Raw genomic sequence first — 21,886 nt, 5'->3', positions numbered from 1 at the left:
TCTTATTATAGGCATGGGCTAATCTAATGAGTAAAGATGCCAAAAAGCGCTAAGAGTTGACATCGAGTCCATATAACCGACGTTCCAAGTAGAATGGCTAATTTAAACGAAATGCAAGAACGTCGAATTAAAGAGAATCAATGTCATTGGACTCTACAGCACTTAAAATACATCGATTCTGTGAAAAGTATTTATTTTATTGCGTCACACGTTGCGCTGGACAACGAAAATGTTTGATTTTGTCTTTAAACAATAAAGAAGTGCGTAAAAAAATTATGGATGAAGATTTTGGAGAATTAAAACTGCTCAGTTTTGGAAATTGGAGTGATGATTATCTGAATGAAGTAAGCTAGATTTTTAATTCAATTTTTTTTATCGATATTTAGAACACAGTCAGATTGATGACTACCGAGACTTATTTACTTCGGTGGCTATCGAGACGGTTTAAAAAATTGCATGGACAGCCCTCTTGCCGTTAATACAAACTTGTTAAGAAGTCAATGTTTGGTCCTCAACATAGAGAAAAGATGTCTTAAAATTAGTAAAATTCAGGCCCTGGATGACCAATTCACAAGGAGTTCAACTGCTACAAAAGTGATCTTTTTAAGGTTAAACAATTTTTACGAAACCTGTTGTAGATACAATTTTCGTACCTAATTTTAGTGTTACGTGTTGACGAAGTTTAGTGATGATCTGAATTACAGTACAACGCAGTAGGTAACATGAACTAAGATTATTAAGGACCGTGTGCTTTTAGTGTTTCCCATTTTCCTGTATATATGGAAGCATTAACAATTCTGACCAGGGAGAGACAAAGAATTGATGCATTTGAAGTGTGGTGCTGGAGACGGATATTGAGAATACCTTGGATCTCTAAACGTACCAATGTGTCAATCCTGTCTCAGCTTCAAATTAAGACTTGGTTGTGCACCACATGCCATCACATTTCGGCCACATAATGCGCAGAGGTGTAGAAAATTTGGATAAATTGATTGTAGTTGGAAACACGGAAGGAAGGAGTACGAGGTCGCCAACGAGATGGATCGACCATAAGTGAAAAACTCATCGTCCTCCAAATATTGCATTGTCGTAAGAGACGCGGTGCATAGAAACAGATGGAGACAGTGTGCCTCAGAAGTAGGCACGAAGCTGACCACGATCCTCAGATATGAGGGAACGACTAGAGAGAGAAGAATTATTAAACTAATTCTTCTATTTAATCACTTTTTTGACAATGTTTTCTCACTTACAGATAGACACATCAAAGTATCCATTTCCGAACACACTGTGGCATGTCAAACCACCGAAAGAAATCGCCATAAAAACTTCTTTAATGCTAACCATCGTTGTACCAGGTCTTTATTTAAACTTCGTCATTCTCCTGGTTCTAATCAAGAACAAATGGCTATGGAGTGCCAGTAACATTTTAATTGGCAATTTGGCATTTGTGGACTTTTTGATTTTGCTGTTAGCACCGTGGTTCATGTTGGTTAGAGATTTCTATCAGAACTACGTGTTGAAACATTTTGGATGTCGTTTTGAAGGGTATTTACAAGGTAACTTTTAAATATTTCAATGCATTTACTTGTTTACAAACAGTATGTTAAATTCCTGTCACTGTCTCTTCCAATTTTACATTCGAACTCCAAAATTATTTAAATTAATTTTTAAACGATTTAAAAATCCTCCATTTTTTTTTTCAATTTTTTGTTGTCAATTCTGTTCGTTACGCGATTACTCCGACATTGGGAACCGATTTCGATAATTCTTTTTTTGTTGGAAAGGGGTTACCTCAGTAGTAGTCCCATTCAAATTTGAAAAAAGTATTCAACCTCTAATGTTAACAAATTAGGGGATGAATCCAGTTTATAGGATTTCACCCACTTTCCGTCAACCGATTTCAATAAAACTTGGCAAATAGACGTAATTCCATAAATTTTTGAGGTCGGTTTCTTTTTAATAAAAATGTTATAAAGTTTATAAAGGTGTTCAAAATTGACGGCAAATCACATCATGTTTGTATACCTACTTAAAGTTTATATTTCTTAAAGTTATCCGAATGCTTGAACAGTTAAAATACTTAAAGCTGTCAAATATTTTCATTAACAAATTGTACGGACCGATTTCAATTTTTATAAAGTATTTTTTTTTCCAGCATCCCTTCTATTAGCAAACGTAGGTTCTGTGATTCTCATATCATACGACAGACTAGCTGCAGCAGTATTGACAGCAGAAGCTAGAGTTACAAAAAATGCAGCTCCGAAACTCATTCTTATGGTATGGGCAGTAGCTCTCATAATTTCTATACCATGGATTACTTGCAGGGAATATGCGGTAAGGCAACAATGAATATTGACAGAAATCAATTTCGAAGATCTTTCTTTTATCATATTACATTGTAACACCAACAACTAGTATCTGAACATCTATGTATATGTTAAAATGTGATTAAAACATGATAGATACTATATATATCATGATAGATATGTATACATGTAAACACTTTATTGGACAACAAAATAAAATTACAAATTTTTACAAAGAATTTAAAAACGTTAGCGTACAAAAGCCATAAAAGTATTTCTTCCAGCTAACCTTTGAATAATTGAAAGGAAAGGTGGCTCATGAATCGGCAATAAAATCTAATAAATCACGAAATTGAATATATATACATGCTCAATAATTACAAGAATCAATGTATTCCATCAAATATACACGCGAATACAAATATATTAAGTAAATGTTGATGATAGGAAATGAAACTAATTTTCCGGATTTAAATCGCGTATATTTGTTTTTTCAAACAAATCGACGTTTCGGGCCCTTTACAGGCCCCATGGTCCCAGTTGACTGAGGTGGTACAGTCTTCAACCAGTTATGTCTAATATTGATGCAAACCACCCTATTTTTTCACTATAGTTACAATAGTTATTAATTAACTACCTTATTTTTAATTTTACAAAGAAAACATTCCAATTTACGCTATATTAAGTTTTACAAATTATTTTATCGAATGAATTTTTATTAAGTTCAATTTATTATTAATTATTAATAGAAATTAGAATAAACTAAAACATATTAATTAGTACTGCAGTCTTATGTCTGTTTGGGATTTTTCATTAGAAGAAATACTGGATCCCAAACTGGTGGTACGGAGAAACCATCTTCCCTGTTGAAATTAGGATGTTTTTTGATTTCAATGGCCTCTCGCAGCATCCTGGGTAGAAAACGCACTTCTATTGCAAGGACCTGGGGTTTGTCAAACTTCATTGAATGTGTAGGTTGCTCCGTGACATGCTCGCAGGCTGCAGACTTGGTTACGTTGAAAATGTGTTCCTTTCCAATGACACTTGAACGTTATGTCTATAAATCTCAGGAAATGAACTTTTTTGGATCTGAATCGCGTACACCTATTTGTGTTTTCAAACAAACCATTGCGAGCGCTTTACAGCTCCTATGGTGACGGCCGTTTAGATTCGAAAAAATAGCTTCATTACCTACATTGAGTTACAATCGCGAAAATCTAAAAACTCGATACAGTCAAGGCAATTGGTGTCATATACATATTTTGAAAAGAAATGCCATTGATTCTTTAAATAATCAATGGCGAAAAGTATTGAGAATGACTGTACCTACGGAAACCATATTTCGGGTTGGGTAACCACGTATCTGATAATGTAGTATTAACTTATAACCTAGCCCTCGAATACTTTTGTCCAGGAACGCCAATGGTTAGACTATCTGGAGATGTATTGTGTGGAAGATCCTAATATCCTTAACGTGTACTGGCATTTCGTAATCTCGCTACTGGTGTGGATGCCATTGGGTCTTATGTCTATTGCGGTAAGTGTGAATAACAATATGACTTACTAATAACATGTTTACAATTTATGACAATTACGAGATATAACTAGTGTTGTAAAAAACTCGATTCCGGGAGTCTTTATTTTAAGTGTCGACTCCTATTCACAAGAAGACTCGATTCATAAAAACAGATACTCACTACTCGATGTATTACGAGCCTATTGAATTTTCAAACAGACTCGAATTCGACATTAGTGCTCGAGTCTATTTGTGTAGATAGATAACACGTTTATTCAGCACAAATACAAACAGAAACAAAACATTTACAATCACTTCACAGAGTTGTAGTGTAATTACTATCGTGTATTTATGTATTAATATCTTCTTACTTTCATAAATCGCCATATCGGGATTTGGTTTTTATTTAATTCGTGGACTAATTATAAATTTAATAGTAGTTGTTCAGTAAAATTGAACCTTGCTTGTCGTACTCGAGACTTTGTAGTGTAGAAGTCGCTTCGAGTCGAATTTTCGAACTCGAGTTTTGTTCAAATTCGAGTTAGGTTTACCACTCGAGTTCTTTTTAGACCCAGTCTGTGCACCGATGACTAGCTGTCGGCTTCACTCAGACATCCGTTCGAAACAATTACTGACAAATAAGCAACACTCGATTATATTAAAATTCGCATCATGCGAATGAAGCTTCATATTATATCTTATCTTTTGATTTGGTCAAGTATTACAGTAATTGTTTCGAACGGAATGTCGAAACGAGATCGAGAGTTGATGCACAGGTGAGATGGAGGTCAAAGGCAGGCGTCCACAGATCCGCAGCGCACGCATCGTACGGACCGCGTTATACGGATTTTAGTGTTCTTTGTATAGAAGTTCATACAACTGCGTCCACTGATCCGCATCGGTCGGTAATGCCGACGCAGTTCCTCGGAGGAGCAACTTTTCCGATGCGTGTCGACGACGCGACGTCATACGGATTGCGTATCAGTGGACGCAACAGCGCGCGCCGCCGCGTCGCGCCGGCTGTCATTTGCTATTTGTTAAGAAGACTAAAAATTTAGCATGAGACATACGAAAATACTGGAAGAAATTTACGTCGTCGTTTAGCAAATCAGAAATTCTCTGTGTTGCGATATCTTCTTAAATATGTCATATATCCAGATATCATGTTTCCTTTTTTTCTCTTCTTTCTTCTTCTGCCAACAAACAAGCCACCACGACAAATTATTCATCACTTTCCAAATCCATTGTCTCCCACACAGAAGTTACACTCGTCCGCTCGCTACAAAAAGTGGCGTCGGCAATCCGATAGTTACTAGTTGCGTCAATCCGATTGCTGCGGATAAAGTGGACGCACTATCACGTTAGATGCGATCCGACCGATGCTTGCGCTGCGGATCTGTGGACGTCTACCTCAATATATAGTTGTATATGTTATTTAAAAAAAGTCCTTTTTGTGTAGCAGTCGAAAATAAACAAGTGATCATGATTATCGTTAAAGAAACAAGAAGTCATTATTATCGATAAATATTACGTAACTAGCGAATATACCTAATTAATGATGATCAACTTGGACACGCAATTTCAAATACCTTGGTTACCTTATTTAAAGATATGTATGTACGTATATGTCCAAAATATAACATTTTAAGTGCTTTTAATATATTTTTTAAACAACTCTTCAATATTAATCTAGTTAGTGAATTAATGAAAAATATGATATTATATCGATATAAATAGATATGCGTAATTTTTAGGATTCTGGATTATATTAATAGAATCATAGATACATAAATATTCGCGTTAGCATTTTCGCTATGTTGCCGCTCTGATCACGTAACGTTATAGTGCAAGAAAGTCATGGGTAACCCTGCCACTTCACGCACACATTTGCGCGTGTGCAGATAACGCCTTGCTGTATGTAGTAGCAGTAGGTAAATGATTTTCGATCGTTGTACGGAGTGTCCGGGGTGTGCTATAGGTAACTCTTAGGTAGTCTTTAGTTCAGGTAGTAATATCACCAATATTTATGAACGACACTTTCATTAACATAAATTTGTTTCCTCTACATTAATTTACAAGTATGGAGCCATCATGTGGCGCTTAGAATGCAGTGCCAAAGAACTTTCATCTCGTGGAGGAGGTCAACTTGTAACAAGAGCTAAAGGAAGAGCAATGAGAGTAACTGCCTGCGTGTTATTAGCTGATGTTATTTGCAGAATTCCTTTCTCTGCTATGCTGTATTATAGATACAGAAATAATATGTTCATTAATGCCGTAAGTAAATTGTGTAAGACGATAACCTATTTTAAAGCATTTTACAAATAAATCACAGTACAGTTTTATCCCATTCATCTTTCTTTTTTTATGGCTCTATGTATACCAAGACATGGCCGTTCAGATTTGTCTTATGTTCGACGAAAAATAAAATCGTGTTATGGCGCGTTTACAGTAGGTCAACTGGTCGCTTCCGCGCGCCCTTCGAGGGCGGTAACTAACGCAGTATGAACACAGTCGTTTGACGACTGTAATCCGCTGCCGAAGTCGATCAAATCGACTAGGTGGAGTCACTGGAGCAACTTGATCGCCTTCGGCAAGCGACTGTCGACCAAATAATTTCCACCGTGTCGGTGGTCGCAACCCATTATGATGCGGTCGCTTGGACCGAGGAGTACAATATTATAATGATTTGTTGGATTTGTGTTAAAATTCTTGTATTTATAGTGATGCGATTTCGGCATGGCCATATCCGCGAAAACGGCATTCAATTCGTATAATCAGCGTATCAACTGCGCTGCCTTCGTCAGTCGACTCGAGTTTGATTGCTGAAGAGGCGGCAGTCGACTCTATGTAAACAGAGAGTGACGTCCGCCGCCTTCGGCAGTCGAATTCACTTGCCGAAGATGCGGCAGTCGACTCGGTTTAAACAACATATCAACTGCGCTGCCTTTGTCAGCCGAATGCACTTACCGAAGAGGCGGTAGACGACTCGGTGTAAACAGCGTGTTAACTGCGCCGCGCCAAAGTAAAATTCGCTTACCGAAGAGGTTGCAGTCGACTCAGTGCAAAAAGCGACTTGATGCGTCTCCTTAGGCAAGGTGAAGTTGTCTATCGCAGCGACAGAGGACCTTATGTAAAGCGCCATAGTTCTTTATTCATTTTTATAACCTTTGACCAATTTCTCTGCAGGTGGATGTAAATTTCGAGATTTTTTGGTTTGCCTCCAATACTCTGATGTTTTTCAACTGTAGCATTAACCCTCTCATCTACGGGTTTACCAACAAAAGATTTCTGAAGGCTATGGATAGGACTCCCGGTGTATCTTGTTGCAAATTTGGATCCTGGTGCTGTGTTTGTGGTTCGGTAAGAACCTGTTGTTACCTGCTGATTTAAGAATAGCTGTATGGCATTCTGTAGCTTGTGCTATTCAGAAAACTTAAGCGTCTGAAGGGAAAATCAATGTCCTTGATTTCATTTTCATTTATTTCTTATCAGATTTTCTTTGAATTTTATTTTTGTTCTTACAATAGCTGCCGTCTACGGGTCTTTTAAAATAAAGGACTCTTAAAAAAAATTGCAGAGGAATGATGTTTGCGTGTCTGATACGTCAAGACAGTTTTAGTACAGGAGCATTATAGAAGGAAAGAGACGTACAAAAAGACCGAGACGAAGTTATTTCGATCAGTTATGGGAAAAAGTTAAAGTCGTGTCATTATCGGGAAATCGAAGTTAGGGTGCTGAACAAAGATGGTTGGCGAATACTCCACCGACAAAAGCCTAGCTCCATTGACCTACCAACAAATGGACGACGGGTCTAATACAACAACCACGAAAAAAAGTCCGAAGTTAACCTGTACAAACTTAGTGACATGTAATATATGTAACGAAATATAAAAAAACTAAAACATTTAATTTAAATTGTAACATCATTGTAGTACTGCCTAATTTAGCTTGCAACAATTTAAAGGGCCCAAAAACACCATATTCAGCTTATATTGGAAGCTTAATAAAATGCACCATATTTAGCTTCGACTGAAAATTACTAGAACACAACAGTAATGGAGCAGCCTTTATTGTAAATATCAATTAATTTTTGTGTATATGTCAAATTTTGTACAAATTCATTTCAAGAAATAATAAAGAGTTGGGCACACACACACATACAAATATTACAAATGTGAAACTAAGCGTGTACTTTAAGAAATGTACCGATATTCCAACTAAACGTAAACTTAAATATTTGTAATTCCGAAAATCCGTATCCGTAATTTCAAGTAATTTTGATGCTTCTCACAAAGCCAAAATTAGCTTTTGTTTTGTAATATTCCTAAAAAAATACATTTGACTTTATTAAAATTGAGCTAACGTTATTTCGGGCAAATGTATTTTGTGACTTCTGATAGGTAATCCCTAGTCGTAAAACGAGTACAACAATATTTTGTTAGTTATTGCTAACGTTTAATAGAGTCATTCCAAAAAATAAGATTAAAATCAAGACGATTCTGTAGATTCTTTGTTCCAAATATTTAAATCGCTTATGTTTCGAACAATTGAAAATGACCAAAAAGTTTATATAAGCTTCTTGAAATTGACGTAATGGGTCTCTTTCCATCTTTTGCGCATGCAATGTGTAGAAAAAGGACAGTTAGTTATTTGATTATTTTGTTTGCTTTTGAAATTTATATTTACGATTTATTTATATGTATATAAATTAAATATTATACAACTGTACAAAATAACACTTTTAAATGTTAACTATGATAACACAATATATTTTTTTAGTGAAAATGTGATACAGAATCCAGTTTTTACACTTTACTGCAGTAATTTTTACAAGTTATTCTTATATGGTACTGCATGATTGACAACCGCGCTATCAGTCGAACAAACGGAGACTGTTGCGCGATTGACGCTCTGTATGCGATTTTAACACCCTATAGGTGCGGACACTTTTTAGCGCGAACCCGATGTCCATTTGTTAGTAGGTCAATGCCTAGCTCCTAAATAATTTTTATTTTAACGGATTTTTTTTCTAGAAGAATTTTTGAATTTGTAGAAGTCAAAGAAAGTCAAGAGAAAATTAAAGTACTCGTATAAATACTAGAAATACGGTAATAAAAAGGTTTGGTTAATAAAAACAACACAACTCGAAAGAGATGAAAAATTCTACAGTATTTCTTTTTTATATTTCAGACGAAAAATAAGGAACTTCAAACAGCGGACAAAAATACTGAAAAGATTTTCATAATAGAAAGTGATGTACGTCCCAATAAGAAACTCACCAGAATGATCAGAAACATTCTGCACATTAATAAAGATGTTTTAGAATTAAGTGTGCCTAAAGTTGAAGAGGTTACCAATAAACCCACTAAATTGACACCTTTGAAAGATGATTTTGCATAAATCGATATCGATAAACCGTACCTTCGTCTTGGTATAATAAAGCTACAGCTACATGTGATTTTGCGTCAAAACTGCTTTTATCACATGAAAGTCATAAAAATAATACAAACTCCATGAAACTTATGTATAATTATGTGATATTTTGTAACTCTCATATTTAAGCATGAAAAAGTAATCATACAATTTCTTACATATGATCTTTAACCTCACTCTTAGAAAGTTGTTATTTTGCAAATGTGGCCTTATTACACCAACAAAAGGTGCAAAACTGAGTTCTTACATTTCAGCATTCCAAAATTTCTTTTTTCAGATAGGCGTTGTAGCTTTTAAAATTGAATGTTTTATATATAAAAAAAATAACACTGTGATCTATTCTCCCTTTATAAGTTATTATTTTGAAGTAGTAGTATCTATTAACATAACATTTATTGTAGCGTTCTTATAAAAAAATACGATTCTTATGAAATAAATTTGGCATATAATGTTTTGATTTTTATTTTTAAGGCTTACATAATTCAAATAGAAATAATGAATAATAAAAACTTAGATAAATAACTTATTTTTAATATACACTTAACTGACTCTGGATTCTTATGTTGTGCAGACTGACTTTCAGCCAGTTTCTGTCGTGGAAAGCTACTGTCCAACTGTCCACCAAGTAGTTGTGCACTAGAAAGTAACGTATCCAAGGCATACTAAATATATAAATAAATTATTCTTCTCAGTTTTTAAGTTTAAGTATTCAGTGTAACAGTAATTAAACAGACAAAACTAGCGATTCTAGAAGAATTTTCCTAACGTACTAATATTCTTACTCGACATCAGAATAATATACAATACCAATATTTATTTTATTGAATGTAATGATGTTTTTACAACTATGATGTTTGTGTATTTTTAACCGACTTAAAAAAAGGAGAAGGTTCTCAATTCGACTGTATGTTCTTTTTTCTTTTTTCTTTTTGTTTTTGTATGTATGTTACGCGATAACTCCGGTTTTTGTGAACCGATTTTCATGATTCTTCTTTTAAATTTTTTTATAAATAGAGCCTAACTTTAATTTAGGAGCAATTACTTTAATGGTTGATTTTGCTATTTCTCCCATTCAAGGCGTTTTTCTCTCAATATACTTTGAGTAGTGTCGTAGTGAGAACCTATTTTTATTATCTCCAGTATCAAGTCCTGTATAGTGGCGAACTAGGGGATATTTCAATAAAACTTAGCAAATAGCCGTAATTCCACGTACTTTTGAGGTCGATTTTTTTAGTACTCTGTACTGAGATTATTGGTGAATATACTCCACTAGTTCGTTATTGTTATTGGTACAAAGATACTTCTATCTGTGAGGGAATTTTGTGTTTGAAGAAACACGAACAAAAATTCCCTCGATCCAACTGGACTCGAACCACTGACAGTTGCCTCACCGTGGCTACCGTTCTTATTAACTTAGCTACTGGTCGAGTCAGTTGATTTTACTATACGTTTGCTACCAATCTTTGTATTATACCTAATACAAAGATTGGTAGCAAAGTAACGGCTCAATCCGAAGCTCAATTAATAATAGCCAAGGTAAGGCATAAGACTCGAGTCCAATCGGATCGAAGGAATCTTTCTTTGTGTTTGTTCGAACTTTGTATCAGTAATAACTATATATGTTTATATGTGTGTGTGTGTGCGTGTGTTGATTTGCATTCTCGCCGTATTTACAAAGGTCATTCTATATCCGAAACTGAACCCAAATCACTAAACAAATAAATCGAAAAAAAAAATTTTGTAAATTTCTTTTTTTTTATATAATTGCGGTAAACAAATTGGATCTAAAGGTCATTGACTTGCACGGCACTTGCAAACATTTTGAATGGTGCCCTTAAATGCGCAGAAACAAAGGCATTTTAGATTTGTTTGGTGGTGGGGTGCAGGTAGCGACGGCGGGGGAGTGTCGTATCGAGCGCGCGATTGGTAGATCAGTCGATCTCGCTTCCCGTACTGCGTCTACGTCACGCTGACATCCCACATACTCTATTCTAGTCTGTCATGAAATGCCACGCGGTTTGGTATATAAACAAAAGTTAGTAGTAAAAACAAGAACCGCTATCAGGTTCAGCAGAATCTGCATGGTAATACATCAAGTACAAGTGCGTGTCTATTCTTATGGCATGATGTGAAACGTTTAGTTTACGCGAAGGATATGAGTGTCGAAGTTTCTGCTATGGAACTAAGTACTTCTAGCAATACTTTCATGTAACCTAAAGTTGGTAAATACCAAATCTAAGTTACAAAAAAATACTTTTTTCACTCAACTTTTCTAATTAATGTAAATAAATAGCAAATTATAACAATACTAGTACAGATCATAATAAAAAAAAATGGATAGGTAAATAAGCGATCGACTGCCCTCGCGTGGTGCAAACGAGTGGAGACAATTTTACAAAACATTACTAGATACGATTAGGCAGAATATTGAACAGAATATATTTTTTAATATTTTAGATGATTTAGCATTATTTTTATTATTAATTTCTTAAATATGGCGAGAATGCAAATCAACACACTGTATATATATACCAAATATTGTCTTCTTAGCTGTCTTTTCTAATTACATTTAATTTCTATACTACAGCTAATGAATAATATTTTATATTCTTCCTTATTCTTTCTTCAATCCACGGAAATGCAGTCTGCCTCATCTATCGTAATGTCCAATTGACTGGACAATTCTTTGACCTTAGCTTCTAATTCAGTCCTCATATGGGGCTCTACTCGGAGGATGTTTACGGCCTCTTGCAGTAACGTCATACATTCCATTAATTGATCCTGCAAACCATCTCAATTTTATGAACAGGACAGGGGAAACAGTATTTAATTCATAGATTTGACCCACAAAGTCGTTTTGGTTCACCAATACCGTGGTTCACCATTGTAAAGGAAAATATGGATAAATGTTGATTTTTTATTTTCTATGTCACAAACTTCAACAATAGTAATATGCAAAGTTATAGAAAACCTTAAGTTCGGCTGAAAAAACCAGTCTCAGTATATGTTGTTAATAACATAATATAGCTACAAGGAGCTATTAAAAATAGGTCAATAATCAGTCAACACGTAACTAAACCAAATTGTATACTTGGCAATATGCCAACTGGTCCGAGCGTTTCAAATAACAGCAACACGCTGTCAAATAGAAACAAATAGACTATCAACTTTGACAGCGAAATATTTTATCTTAAAAATCACCTACCACAGTCGGTATTATTTATTACCGATCTAGTACGTAATCATGATATATAATGGTTAAAAGTAACTACGAAAAGGAGAAAAAAATATATGGAAATGGTCTGTTGCAATGGACAATAATGATAAATGGTTTTCAAATAGCAAAACCAAAAAAAAAAGATGAACTAAGGTTAACACAAGCTTAATTAACAAACTTGTATAGAAATTAAGAGTGACAGCTGAGTGACAGAAGCTGCTTGATATTAGGACCGCTTCCAAGTTATATGACCGTGATTAATCAAAACTATTTATAAAGCAATAACTGTCTAGATCGAAAAGACTCCTAAGAGTGTATAAATCTATGGTACAAATATGAAGAATAAGCTTGAAATAATTTTGATATACTCGATTATTTAATGAGATATTAAAGTAGGTGGTTACCTGAACGTATGGTGACTAAAGAACGTAGCACCTACTCCTAACCGTTTTAAATATCGTGCCATGATATTTTAATGTTTGTAAAAATAAAATTTACCCGAGCTCCAGCTTTAGTCAACTTTTCGGTTTCAAATTCTCTCTTCGTCTGCATCGCCATCGCCGCTTGCAAGTCCAAGAGCAATTTTCCTCGAAACGTCGACCAGCCTGGCTCCAGATTATCAGCTAATTCGAGCATTTCGTGACATAGATCGATCTTGCGTTTGAGTAGATGGTCTGAGAGTTCTAAGAGAAGGTACAATGATATAATTTTAGAAACTTAATCGGTCAAGGAACTGATTTCAATGGTTTGGTAAAAATGCTGAAGCCATAGTGCCTTTTAAAAGATACCAATATCAATAAAAACTTATACATTACCTGCTAAACTGTAACCTTTGTAATTTCCATAAACTTGAATCAACGCTAACTTTGCTTGCACTACTAAATGATTATTTGGGTGAAGTGTTAAACTGTATTTCTGTATAAAATTTTCGAATTCCTTGGGATCATTCTTGTTCAGGTTATTTAAATCTTGTTTTAAAGCGTTATTACCCCACACCATCTGTCTGCTTTGAATAAAGTGCTCACACTTTTCACATTTCCATAGAGCATTTTCATCCAATGGATCACTTGATACCAACATTGATCCTGTTGTTATACTTCCCGGTCCATTGCAAAGTGAGCAATATATACTACCCAAATAAGTGCCAAATTCTGTAGGGTCTTTGCACCTATCACATTCACAGTCAAACCATTTAGATTGTTTCAATTGCCTCCTTCTGTCCAATGTTCCCCACAAACTTTGGGTATATGTAGTTGTTATTAATTCACCTTTAGCAATTGGCACAGTTGCAATAAATGATACAATATAGTCGTCGCCTAAAAATATGTGCCGTGTATTCGGCTTGCAGCTATGATCCATCATAGATGCAGTCACATAAATAGCTCGCAACTTTTTCAAGTGGTCTGGAGACCTCACCTCAAATGCGTTAGTGTCCAATATTGCTGCCACTTTCATAATAGTTTCCTCATCAAACGCCAAACCAAGCACTTGAGTCACAAACGTAACTAAATTTGCTTTCAAAATTGTATAAAGGGGGCTGTTAATTCTATCTTCTAAATGAGATTCCAAGTTTATAATATTCTCAAACTGTAATGGACAGCTTTCTTTCATCAACAAAATTCTTACCGGAGCTATAACACAATATGCTGCCTCATTTTTATCGGGTCCCTGATATTTTATTGTGCATTTGTATTTTCGGTCTGTCATGATCTTACATTCAGCTTTATGTACATCAGCTTTTTCGCACTGAGGTCCACACATTGGCCAGTTACATGATGAACAATGGTAGAACTCGTATTTGTCGCCAACTTTACTAGGTTCTAACTTCATTCCGCATGACAGGCACTGTGGAGTACAAGAAATTTTTGGCCCCAGAACTGCCGGTTTCTCCTTGAGGATCATTTCACCTTGCTTGATATCTCTTGTGGCGATCATATGTCGTCCTAAAGTATCCGAGTACTGGATTTTGAAGGCGCAGCATTTAAACTTGTGCCCTTCTCTCCATCCAAGCTTTTGATGGCCTTTTGAGCAATAATACACCAATTTGCATCCTCCGCAGGTTTGATTCGCAGGTTGCTGGCAGACCTCGCACAATGGTATTTCACTTTTCTTGTCCATTTTCCTAATGGACGATTTAGGGCGCGTATACGGCCGCTTCGGTTGATCACTAAGACAATACTCGTTCTAAATAGATTTACATAATTAACACGGGTTAACTGGGACTAGAGCCAACAAAATGGAACAGCATGTTTAGCAAAGTGTGTAGCCGTATTATAATTGATGGTTATGCACATATTGACAATGCTTTTAGTTTGATTTTTTCAATTACTTGATATTAATCTATTTTTATTCTGTAAGTCGGTTTTAATAAAAATATAGAAGAACCAACTACATAATGATAAACACACTTGCTTTAATTGTATTTACTTTTTCGATTTCGCTCTATTTAATTTCGACATAACTATTGAATTTAATATGCAGTGCAACAGTAGTAGAGCACCTTGTGAAAGAGTTCATCCAGGGAAGTACTGCCACCTTACCTATTTCTGGGGCCAAGCATGTTAGCATTACTGCATTCCGGTTTAGAAGGGTAAGGGTGCTGGTGAAATTACAAGCACGTGGGACTTGTCAGCTTATGGCTTAGGGTGGCGGGCGCAGTGGCAGTGTCCCTCAGATCTATGCGATTTAAAGCTCTGAGTGGCACTGCAATTGTTATGAACAGACGTGTAGCTTACCATCAGGTGCACGACTTGTTCGTCCCGTCACTTGGTATTATAAAATAATCTCAGTACATAATACTAAAAAAAAACGACCTTAAAAGTACGCGGAATTACATCTATTTGCCAAGTTTTATTGAAATCGGTTAGCGGAAAGTACGCAAACCCGGTTACATCCCCTAGTTCGCCACTATATGGAACTTGACACAGGAGATAATAAAAATCGGTTCTCACTACTCAAAGTATATTGAGAGAGAAAACGCCTTGAATTGGAGAATAGTAAAATCAACCATTAAAATAATTGCTCGTTATAATAAAATTTAGGCGCTACTTATAAAAATGAATCTTCATGCGTGAACAGCCACCCTTAGAGGTGGATGATATTCTTCAAAATGAAATGGAACCACTATGGAGGTACCCACTTTCCAACAAAAAAAGATTCTTCAAAATCGGTTCGCAAATAATGGAGTCGTCGCATAACATTCATACAAAAAGAAACAGTGGAATTGAGAACCTCCTCCTTATTTTGAAGTCGGTTAAAAACAGACAGAATCTATCTGCTTCCAGAATTAAGTACACGATTGTCGATGCAGGCACAGAAAACTTAAGTCTACACCCAGCCAGCAGCGTATTAACGACATTAAAGGATACTTTCTTTATATTGCAAATTTCTATATACAGTGCTAACACCACTTTCCCTGAGATAAAATACCTAACTATATTGTTATATAAAAGTAAGTGCTACTATCACTCTGGAAAATAAGGTAGTAAGTTGTTATCAGTTTAATGTGTACTATTTCTTAATTCTTATGCTATATTACTTGCCTCCGGAACCGAACTCTACTGCTACAAAACAGTCTGCGCAGTGTCTGCCTGGTTAGGTACAACCACCCTTACTATTTCTTCCGCAAAGCAGAACTATTGTGTTCCAGATTTAAAAGTGGGTAGATCCACTGATATAACGGGTATAAGAGACTTCACGTCCGATTTTCCTCGGCCGGAAACACATTTATGGAATTAAAGATGCTTCTGTAGTATCGTATGAATAAATGAAATATTCTTTATTGCACTATATAAAAAACTACAAAGACTATACAGAACAGTAATGTAAGTGTTACAGAGTAAGGTAACGTACAACAGGCGGCGTTATTGCTAAGTAGGTATTTCTTCTAGGCAACCTTGATACCGTATCGTATTTGCATGCAAAGGCAGCGGTTTCCCAGTAAGTAAATAGTAATAAGTTAGTCTGACTAAGTTTGTATACAACATAAATATCTTTTAACTATCAACAAATATATCTATAACATAGTGTATATATAACAATATATTAAGCCTTCCGCAAAGTACACTAAGCATCTATCAGAATAGTCCGTATTAGAATGCAATAAAAATTCATAATAAACTACCCGTATACCTAAGAAGTGAGACAAATTACAAAACTTTCACTAAAAAAATTACTAATTGACAAATGCTATTATAACTTAAATGAATTTTATGTCGACAAACTTATGTAGTTATTTAATTAAATTTTGTTAAGTTATTTTACGTATTTGACGAAGACTGATGATGGATAATTGACATGTTATTATAATCTCTAAACTGTATTTTTTATTTTATTATTTAGTTTTGTAATGTGTAAAATATGTAAACCTGAAAGTAGCGTTAACGTTATTGTGTTCACTAAGTGCCATGGGGTATGGTGTACGGGGTGTCATAGCAATAAATACTATCTAATGGAACTTGTATCGTTGTGACTTGCATTTTAATTAAATAAATAACGCCATAGACACTATACTGTGTACAGTTGGTAATATTTTCCTATAATACAACGTCGATAACCTCTGGTAAATTTCGTACCCTTGCTATATACGAGTATATATGTCAAAAGTGTTGTTATCACATGAATGTCATTTCAATAATACGAACTACATGAAACATTTTGCCAATGAAATTAATCGACAGTATTTTGTGAATAAACACTTCTGTTTAATCCTCTCTCCTGAAAAGTCATCATTTTGCAAATGTGGCCTTATTAGACCAAGAATCAATTACTATAGGAATAGGACCTCAAGGTTTATTCGAAGTTATTAGACATGAAACCAAAAAATATAGAGTGTTTTTTCACAATGTTTTGTTAACACACTCGCGCGAGGATTGTGCTTTTGCCGATTATTGTGCTGAGGCAGATATTTTTCTCATATATTACGCCGAGGTTGCGCGTGTATGCCAGTGATCAGTGGTATGTGTGAGTAGTGCTTACTTATCCTGTGAAATTTTGATATTGCGTGTCGGTAGAGAATTATTATTTTAATAATGTTGTAGAGCAATAACGCCACTATTAAGATTTTGTATGACCAAACGTTCGTCGATGAAATAAAAGAAATTAAACGATATTATTGTACATTGTTCTCCATCACTTAATGTTTATGTTTACCTTACATTAGAATTCTGCATTAAAAACAGTATGTACAGTTTTATAAACTGTACACAATATGTACACCCTCACAGGGATATTTATACTAACATCATAAACAACAATTTTGGTTCCATGACTTTTAATAATTCATAGTATTTTTTTGTTCAAAAATAAAAATATTTATACAGATCACTCTAAACGGTGATAACCCTGTGCGATAACAAAAGAAAGCGCTAGCGTAAATACCAGTGGGATGCAAAACTCACGAACGGAGTGTGTACGATTGTATAATGTATGCATAAATTCAATCTCAAAGATTCGAGAGTTGTTGTGCCTACGCCCGCAAAAGTTTCTGATAGGTATTTTAGATTCCACTATTGGGTACAGGTCTCGTCTAAAAAAAAGACCAGAGTTTCTGAAGTATTACATTCCACTGCTGAGTATGGGTCTACTACAAAAAAAAGGTTGACTTCATTAAAATTGACATCTCTGCAATTCCGTTCAGCACTTTCTAGATTCATTGGCCACATTTACGGAGAAGCGCTAATGATATTGAAAAAGTTATCGTTATGGCTAAAAAAATGGCAAACGGCCTAGAAGATGAGTTCAAAATGATAATGTGACCAAGTAGTTGAAAGTCTGTCTGTCTGAAAGTAACCTAACGGTGAATGTCGCACTCCACCGAGTATGCAGATAGGACAGTATGGAGATAACTACTATGGAGATAGGACCTTAAAGAAACGTATTCTATACCTAATAAGCTGTTTAGCTTACCTAAGGTTATTAGACATGAAACTAAAAAAATGTAAATTAAAAAAAAATGTTGAAAGATTATAATTTCACAAATTTTTTTCAAATAGTATGTAAAAACATTAAGTAGTATTTTGATTTATATGTCTAGATTTTATTAAATATTTTCTTGAGGTACCTACTGTTTTTTCAATGGGGCTGACATGTTCAATAACGATCAAAGCCCCAAATAAATAAAGACATAAATAAAATACTTAAATAAATTTGTATTGAATTTAATAACATAAATAAATTTGTTTGTTATAATTATTAATACAAAGATCGAACACTTAGAAAAAGATCCTTCGATCCGGCCGGATTCGAACCGACGTCTTTTAGATAACCGTGCCAGACGCTATGCCAACTAAGCCACGAAACAAACCAGCAAACCTCACGAATTTTTCTATGTGCTTGTTTTGTCGCATCTTTGTATTTGGTTTTTTCAACGACTTTCTAGCTGTAGCGCCATCTATGAGAAATCTATAGTTAAATAAAATTTATTTAAGTATTTTTGTTGTCAATTGAGACTCGTTTGTATTCTGTACTCAAACTGTATACACAGTTTTGTAGAACTACGTTTAGCTAAGAAAATTGTCCTTCTTTTTTAATTATAAAATAAATAAATAAATAATAAAATAGTCGAAGACAGGTGGAAGTGAAGAAAAAATATTGACTACGTACTTTCTCAAAATCGCGATCTTCAGTACTGAGTGACCGACACTTAGGAAGCAGAACAATTTTACCACCGTTAGTTGAAATGGCGTATGCGGCATTTTGAAAAACAAATGTTATATATGTGTATATATATGTGTGTTATATATCTTGGTGTGATTAATAGAAAAAACCGATCCGTCACTATATTTTCCAAGATGGATAATATGAAATTACTGCAAAAGAAAAGTAGATATTTTTTTATTTCATTTCTTTAAACATTACATTCTCGGTTTTGAGTTTTTGCCCCTTTCAACTAATGGCGGTAGAATTTTGCTCAATAGGTACGGTTTACAACTACACGTTTTAGTTTTGCTTGCTTTGCGTCCTACTTTCCGCGGCCATTTGTTTACACAGTTACAGTGCACAGGGCACATAACTACCTTGTCAATTAATTTAGTGTTTAACGAACATTCAGTCGATTTAAACATTTAACAATGTAAGAGGTACACAACCTCATTTAGTTTATACTCTTACTACATAATAAACTATTTTAATATTTAGCTCGTCCATTTGTTTAAGCAATTAGACGTCAATACTTTAGCGTAGTTATTGGTCCTTAAATTATATTAATAAATCAAATAAATGTTCATAAATGAGTTAGTTAAATTTATTGCCAAAATAAACATAAATATGAATCATTCATAACCTTCGAGAAAAAGCATTCATTCACGCCTTTCCATTGCGTAAGCACTTTAAAAGCTTGCTGTAGTCTGAAAGCGCGTGGCATGCGCGCACGCATTTTTCGTGTTGCTGGAAATTTTCCGTGATATCGCACATATTACGATATTATTTCGGAATACATTTTGGTTGTGATTTTTAGCAGTGCTTTTAACGTTATATCTACTTAGTCGATTGAACTTTGAAAGTAAGTTAGTTTTAATTTATTTAGTTATTAATTGTACTATTTGATTAGTGTCGCAATATGGTTGATGTATTTTTAATCTTAAAAAAAATTATAATGAGTATTTTTACCAAAAACATCTATCATAAATGTCTTTTAGAAAAGTATGCAGAGCTGAAAAAGCTTATAATTTTGATGCGAAAAAAAATCACATAATTATTTTGTGATATTCGTCTAATGTAGATATCAAATTAAACTATCATATTTTTTAAGTCTTTGTTTGATGAAAACCAAAATGCGGAATAAAAAATTACTACTATTTAATTTATTATATTAATATATGAAAGAATTATTTTACAACGTACATTATGCAATTACAGCATTTTAGTAATATACATGTTAAAAGATTTCTCAAACGGAAGCATAATGGAAGCAAAAGTATATTTTTAGATCCCCAGCGATAAAATCTCGTAAGAACGATTAAATTTGACGCAAGAACCAACGCGAAAATTGTGCCTCGGGCAAAACGACAGTTATGAAAATTCAGCCAGGAATTCGCAAGCGTAACATCACTCTTTTGATGAAAAAAAAAAAAATTTTCCTAATTGCGAGTTATGTGGAATAGTACAAGATTGATATAACTTATTACTGGAATGTATACGGTACGAGCAACAGAGGGCTACGTTGATGAGAGACTTCCAGATCAACCGAACATCCGTAGGTGCTATAAATTGTATACTAATGACTCCCCACGCGAGACAGGCAAAAACTCTGTTATTATTTGTTGAATCGGGTCTCCAGCAGCATCGCCCAAACATGTAAGCTATAGTTTAAAATACGATGGAACAGACATATTTTGTACATTGTACAGAAGTGCCTAAATAAATATAGATTTTAAAAAATCACTCTCCTACAGTGAATTATAATACTTTTATAACAAAACGTTGTTACGTTTATCCTATAATATATACGTTTTATTGTAATATAGGTCTTTAGTTTATTTAATCACACTTGCACGTAAATAGTATGATTGCATGTAGGCTAACTTGGCTATAAAGCCCCAAATAAAACCCTCGAGCTTTTCTTCTCATCACACGACCATGGCTATTTACTCACCAATGTGATAAAAAAACATAGTATGTTTCACGGGCGGCACGGGAATTGCGAACTTCGACTTCGGGCTTCTAATAGTCTCGTTCGTAATTTCTTATTTACCGCCCTTAATAACCAACGTGCAATCATCACATTTGCTCATAAGTAGTAATATATTGTACAGCAAAACGGGGCGGCATTTTTATCATACGGGCCGAGGGCGGTATTTTTTTTATCGATGCGCCATTGTATCTATTTCAGTCGAAATACGTTCTACTATTAGGCAGGGATTCTCTTCAGGGATCTCCTTCAGAGCCATAGTAGATTATTCTGGTTCACTCCAGTGCGGAGGCGGGATTTTTCACGCACAACCATCATGTTATTAAAAATCGCACCTACGGTTAAACACAGACTTTACCGCAAAAAATGTGAATAAGACTTAACAAAGAAAATACGCCAAAACAGAGGCATATCATGCTTTTCTTCATTTCTTTATATAGGGGACAAAAATGTTTATTGATGTAGTAAAACATTTAGATATTTTGAAATATTTGTTTATAATAGTAAAAACCTGTAAGTATTTTGTAGTCACTATTTAGTACACGTTCTGGAGCCTGATTCTCGCGTGATAGACATAAAAGTCGACGTGGACTATATATCGAAAAATAGACAATATGTCGAGACTCATGACTTCTCAATAGACTTGTATATCATTTTTTACTCGACAACTAGTGAACTTCACTGGACATGCATTCGATTTCGCAATCGACTTTTATTTTGACAGATTTATTCGTGGTTTGTTGTGTTGTTATTCAGTGAATTTTTTTTTCTATTAAACGGTTTTC

General features: G+C 34.6%; 2 protein-coding genes across 2 annotated transcripts; one reads left to right on the top strand and one right to left on the bottom strand.

Moving 5' to 3' along the window:
* Positions 1-275: 275 nt before the first annotated feature.
* On the top strand, positions 276-9,535 carry LOC113231538 (ultraviolet-sensitive opsin). The gene is made up of 7 exons (XM_026465860.1): positions 276-344; positions 1,253-1,556; positions 2,156-2,334; positions 3,721-3,843; positions 5,902-6,096; positions 7,009-7,182; positions 9,013-9,535. Exons 1-7 carry the CDS (start codon positions 276-278, stop codon positions 9,220-9,222), a joined length of 1,254 nt encoding a protein of 417 aa, XP_026321645.1. The 3' UTR covers positions 9,223-9,535.
* Positions 9,536-11,752: 2,217 nt separating this feature from the next.
* LOC113231338 (SET domain-containing protein SmydA-8) lies at positions 11,753-14,629 on the bottom strand. The gene is made up of 3 exons (XM_026465620.1): positions 13,288-14,629; positions 12,971-13,155; positions 11,753-12,036 (listed from the first exon to the last, which is right to left on the bottom strand). The coding sequence occupies exons 1-3, from the start codon at positions 14,588-14,590 to the stop codon at positions 11,881-11,883; spliced, it is 1,644 nt and encodes a 547-aa protein (XP_026321405.1). The 5' UTR covers positions 14,591-14,629; the 3' UTR covers positions 11,753-11,880.
* Between the last annotated feature and the right edge of the window lie 7,257 nt (positions 14,630-21,886).

Source organism: Hyposmocoma kahamanoa, unplaced genomic scaffold (assembly GCF_003589595.1).
Source record: "Hyposmocoma kahamanoa isolate Upper Pololo Valley unplaced genomic scaffold, ASM358959v1 65, whole genome shotgun sequence".
Classification (NCBI taxonomy): domain Eukaryota; kingdom Metazoa; phylum Arthropoda; class Insecta; order Lepidoptera; family Cosmopterigidae; genus Hyposmocoma; species Hyposmocoma kahamanoa.
This window is presented reverse-complemented; position numbering and strand designations above follow the sequence as displayed.

Bases quoted from the DNA above. Each gene is read 5' to 3' on its own strand.
- LOC113231538 (XM_026465860.1), top strand. From the start codon at position 276: ATGGATGAAGATTTTGGAGAATTAAAACTGCTCAGTTTTGGAAATTGG. The intron at 345-1,252 runs GTAAGCTAGATT...TCTCACTTACAG, and splicing joins GTGATGATTATCTGAATGAA to ATAGACACATCAAAGTATCC. The intron at 1,557-2,155 runs GTAACTTTTAAA...TTTTTTTTCCAG, and splicing joins TTTTGAAGGGTATTTACAAG to CATCCCTTCTATTAGCAAAC.
- LOC113231338 (XM_026465620.1), bottom strand. From the start codon at position 14,590: ATGGACAAGAAAAGTGAAATACCATTGTGCGAGGTCTGCCAGCAACCT. The intron at 13,156-13,287 runs GTAATGTATAAG...ACCTTCTCTTAG, and splicing joins CAAAGGTTACAGTTTAGCAG to AACTCTCAGACCATCTACTC. The intron at 12,037-12,970 runs GTAAATTTTATT...GATGGTTTGCAG, and splicing joins TGACTAAAGCTGGAGCTCGG to GATCAATTAATGGAATGTAT.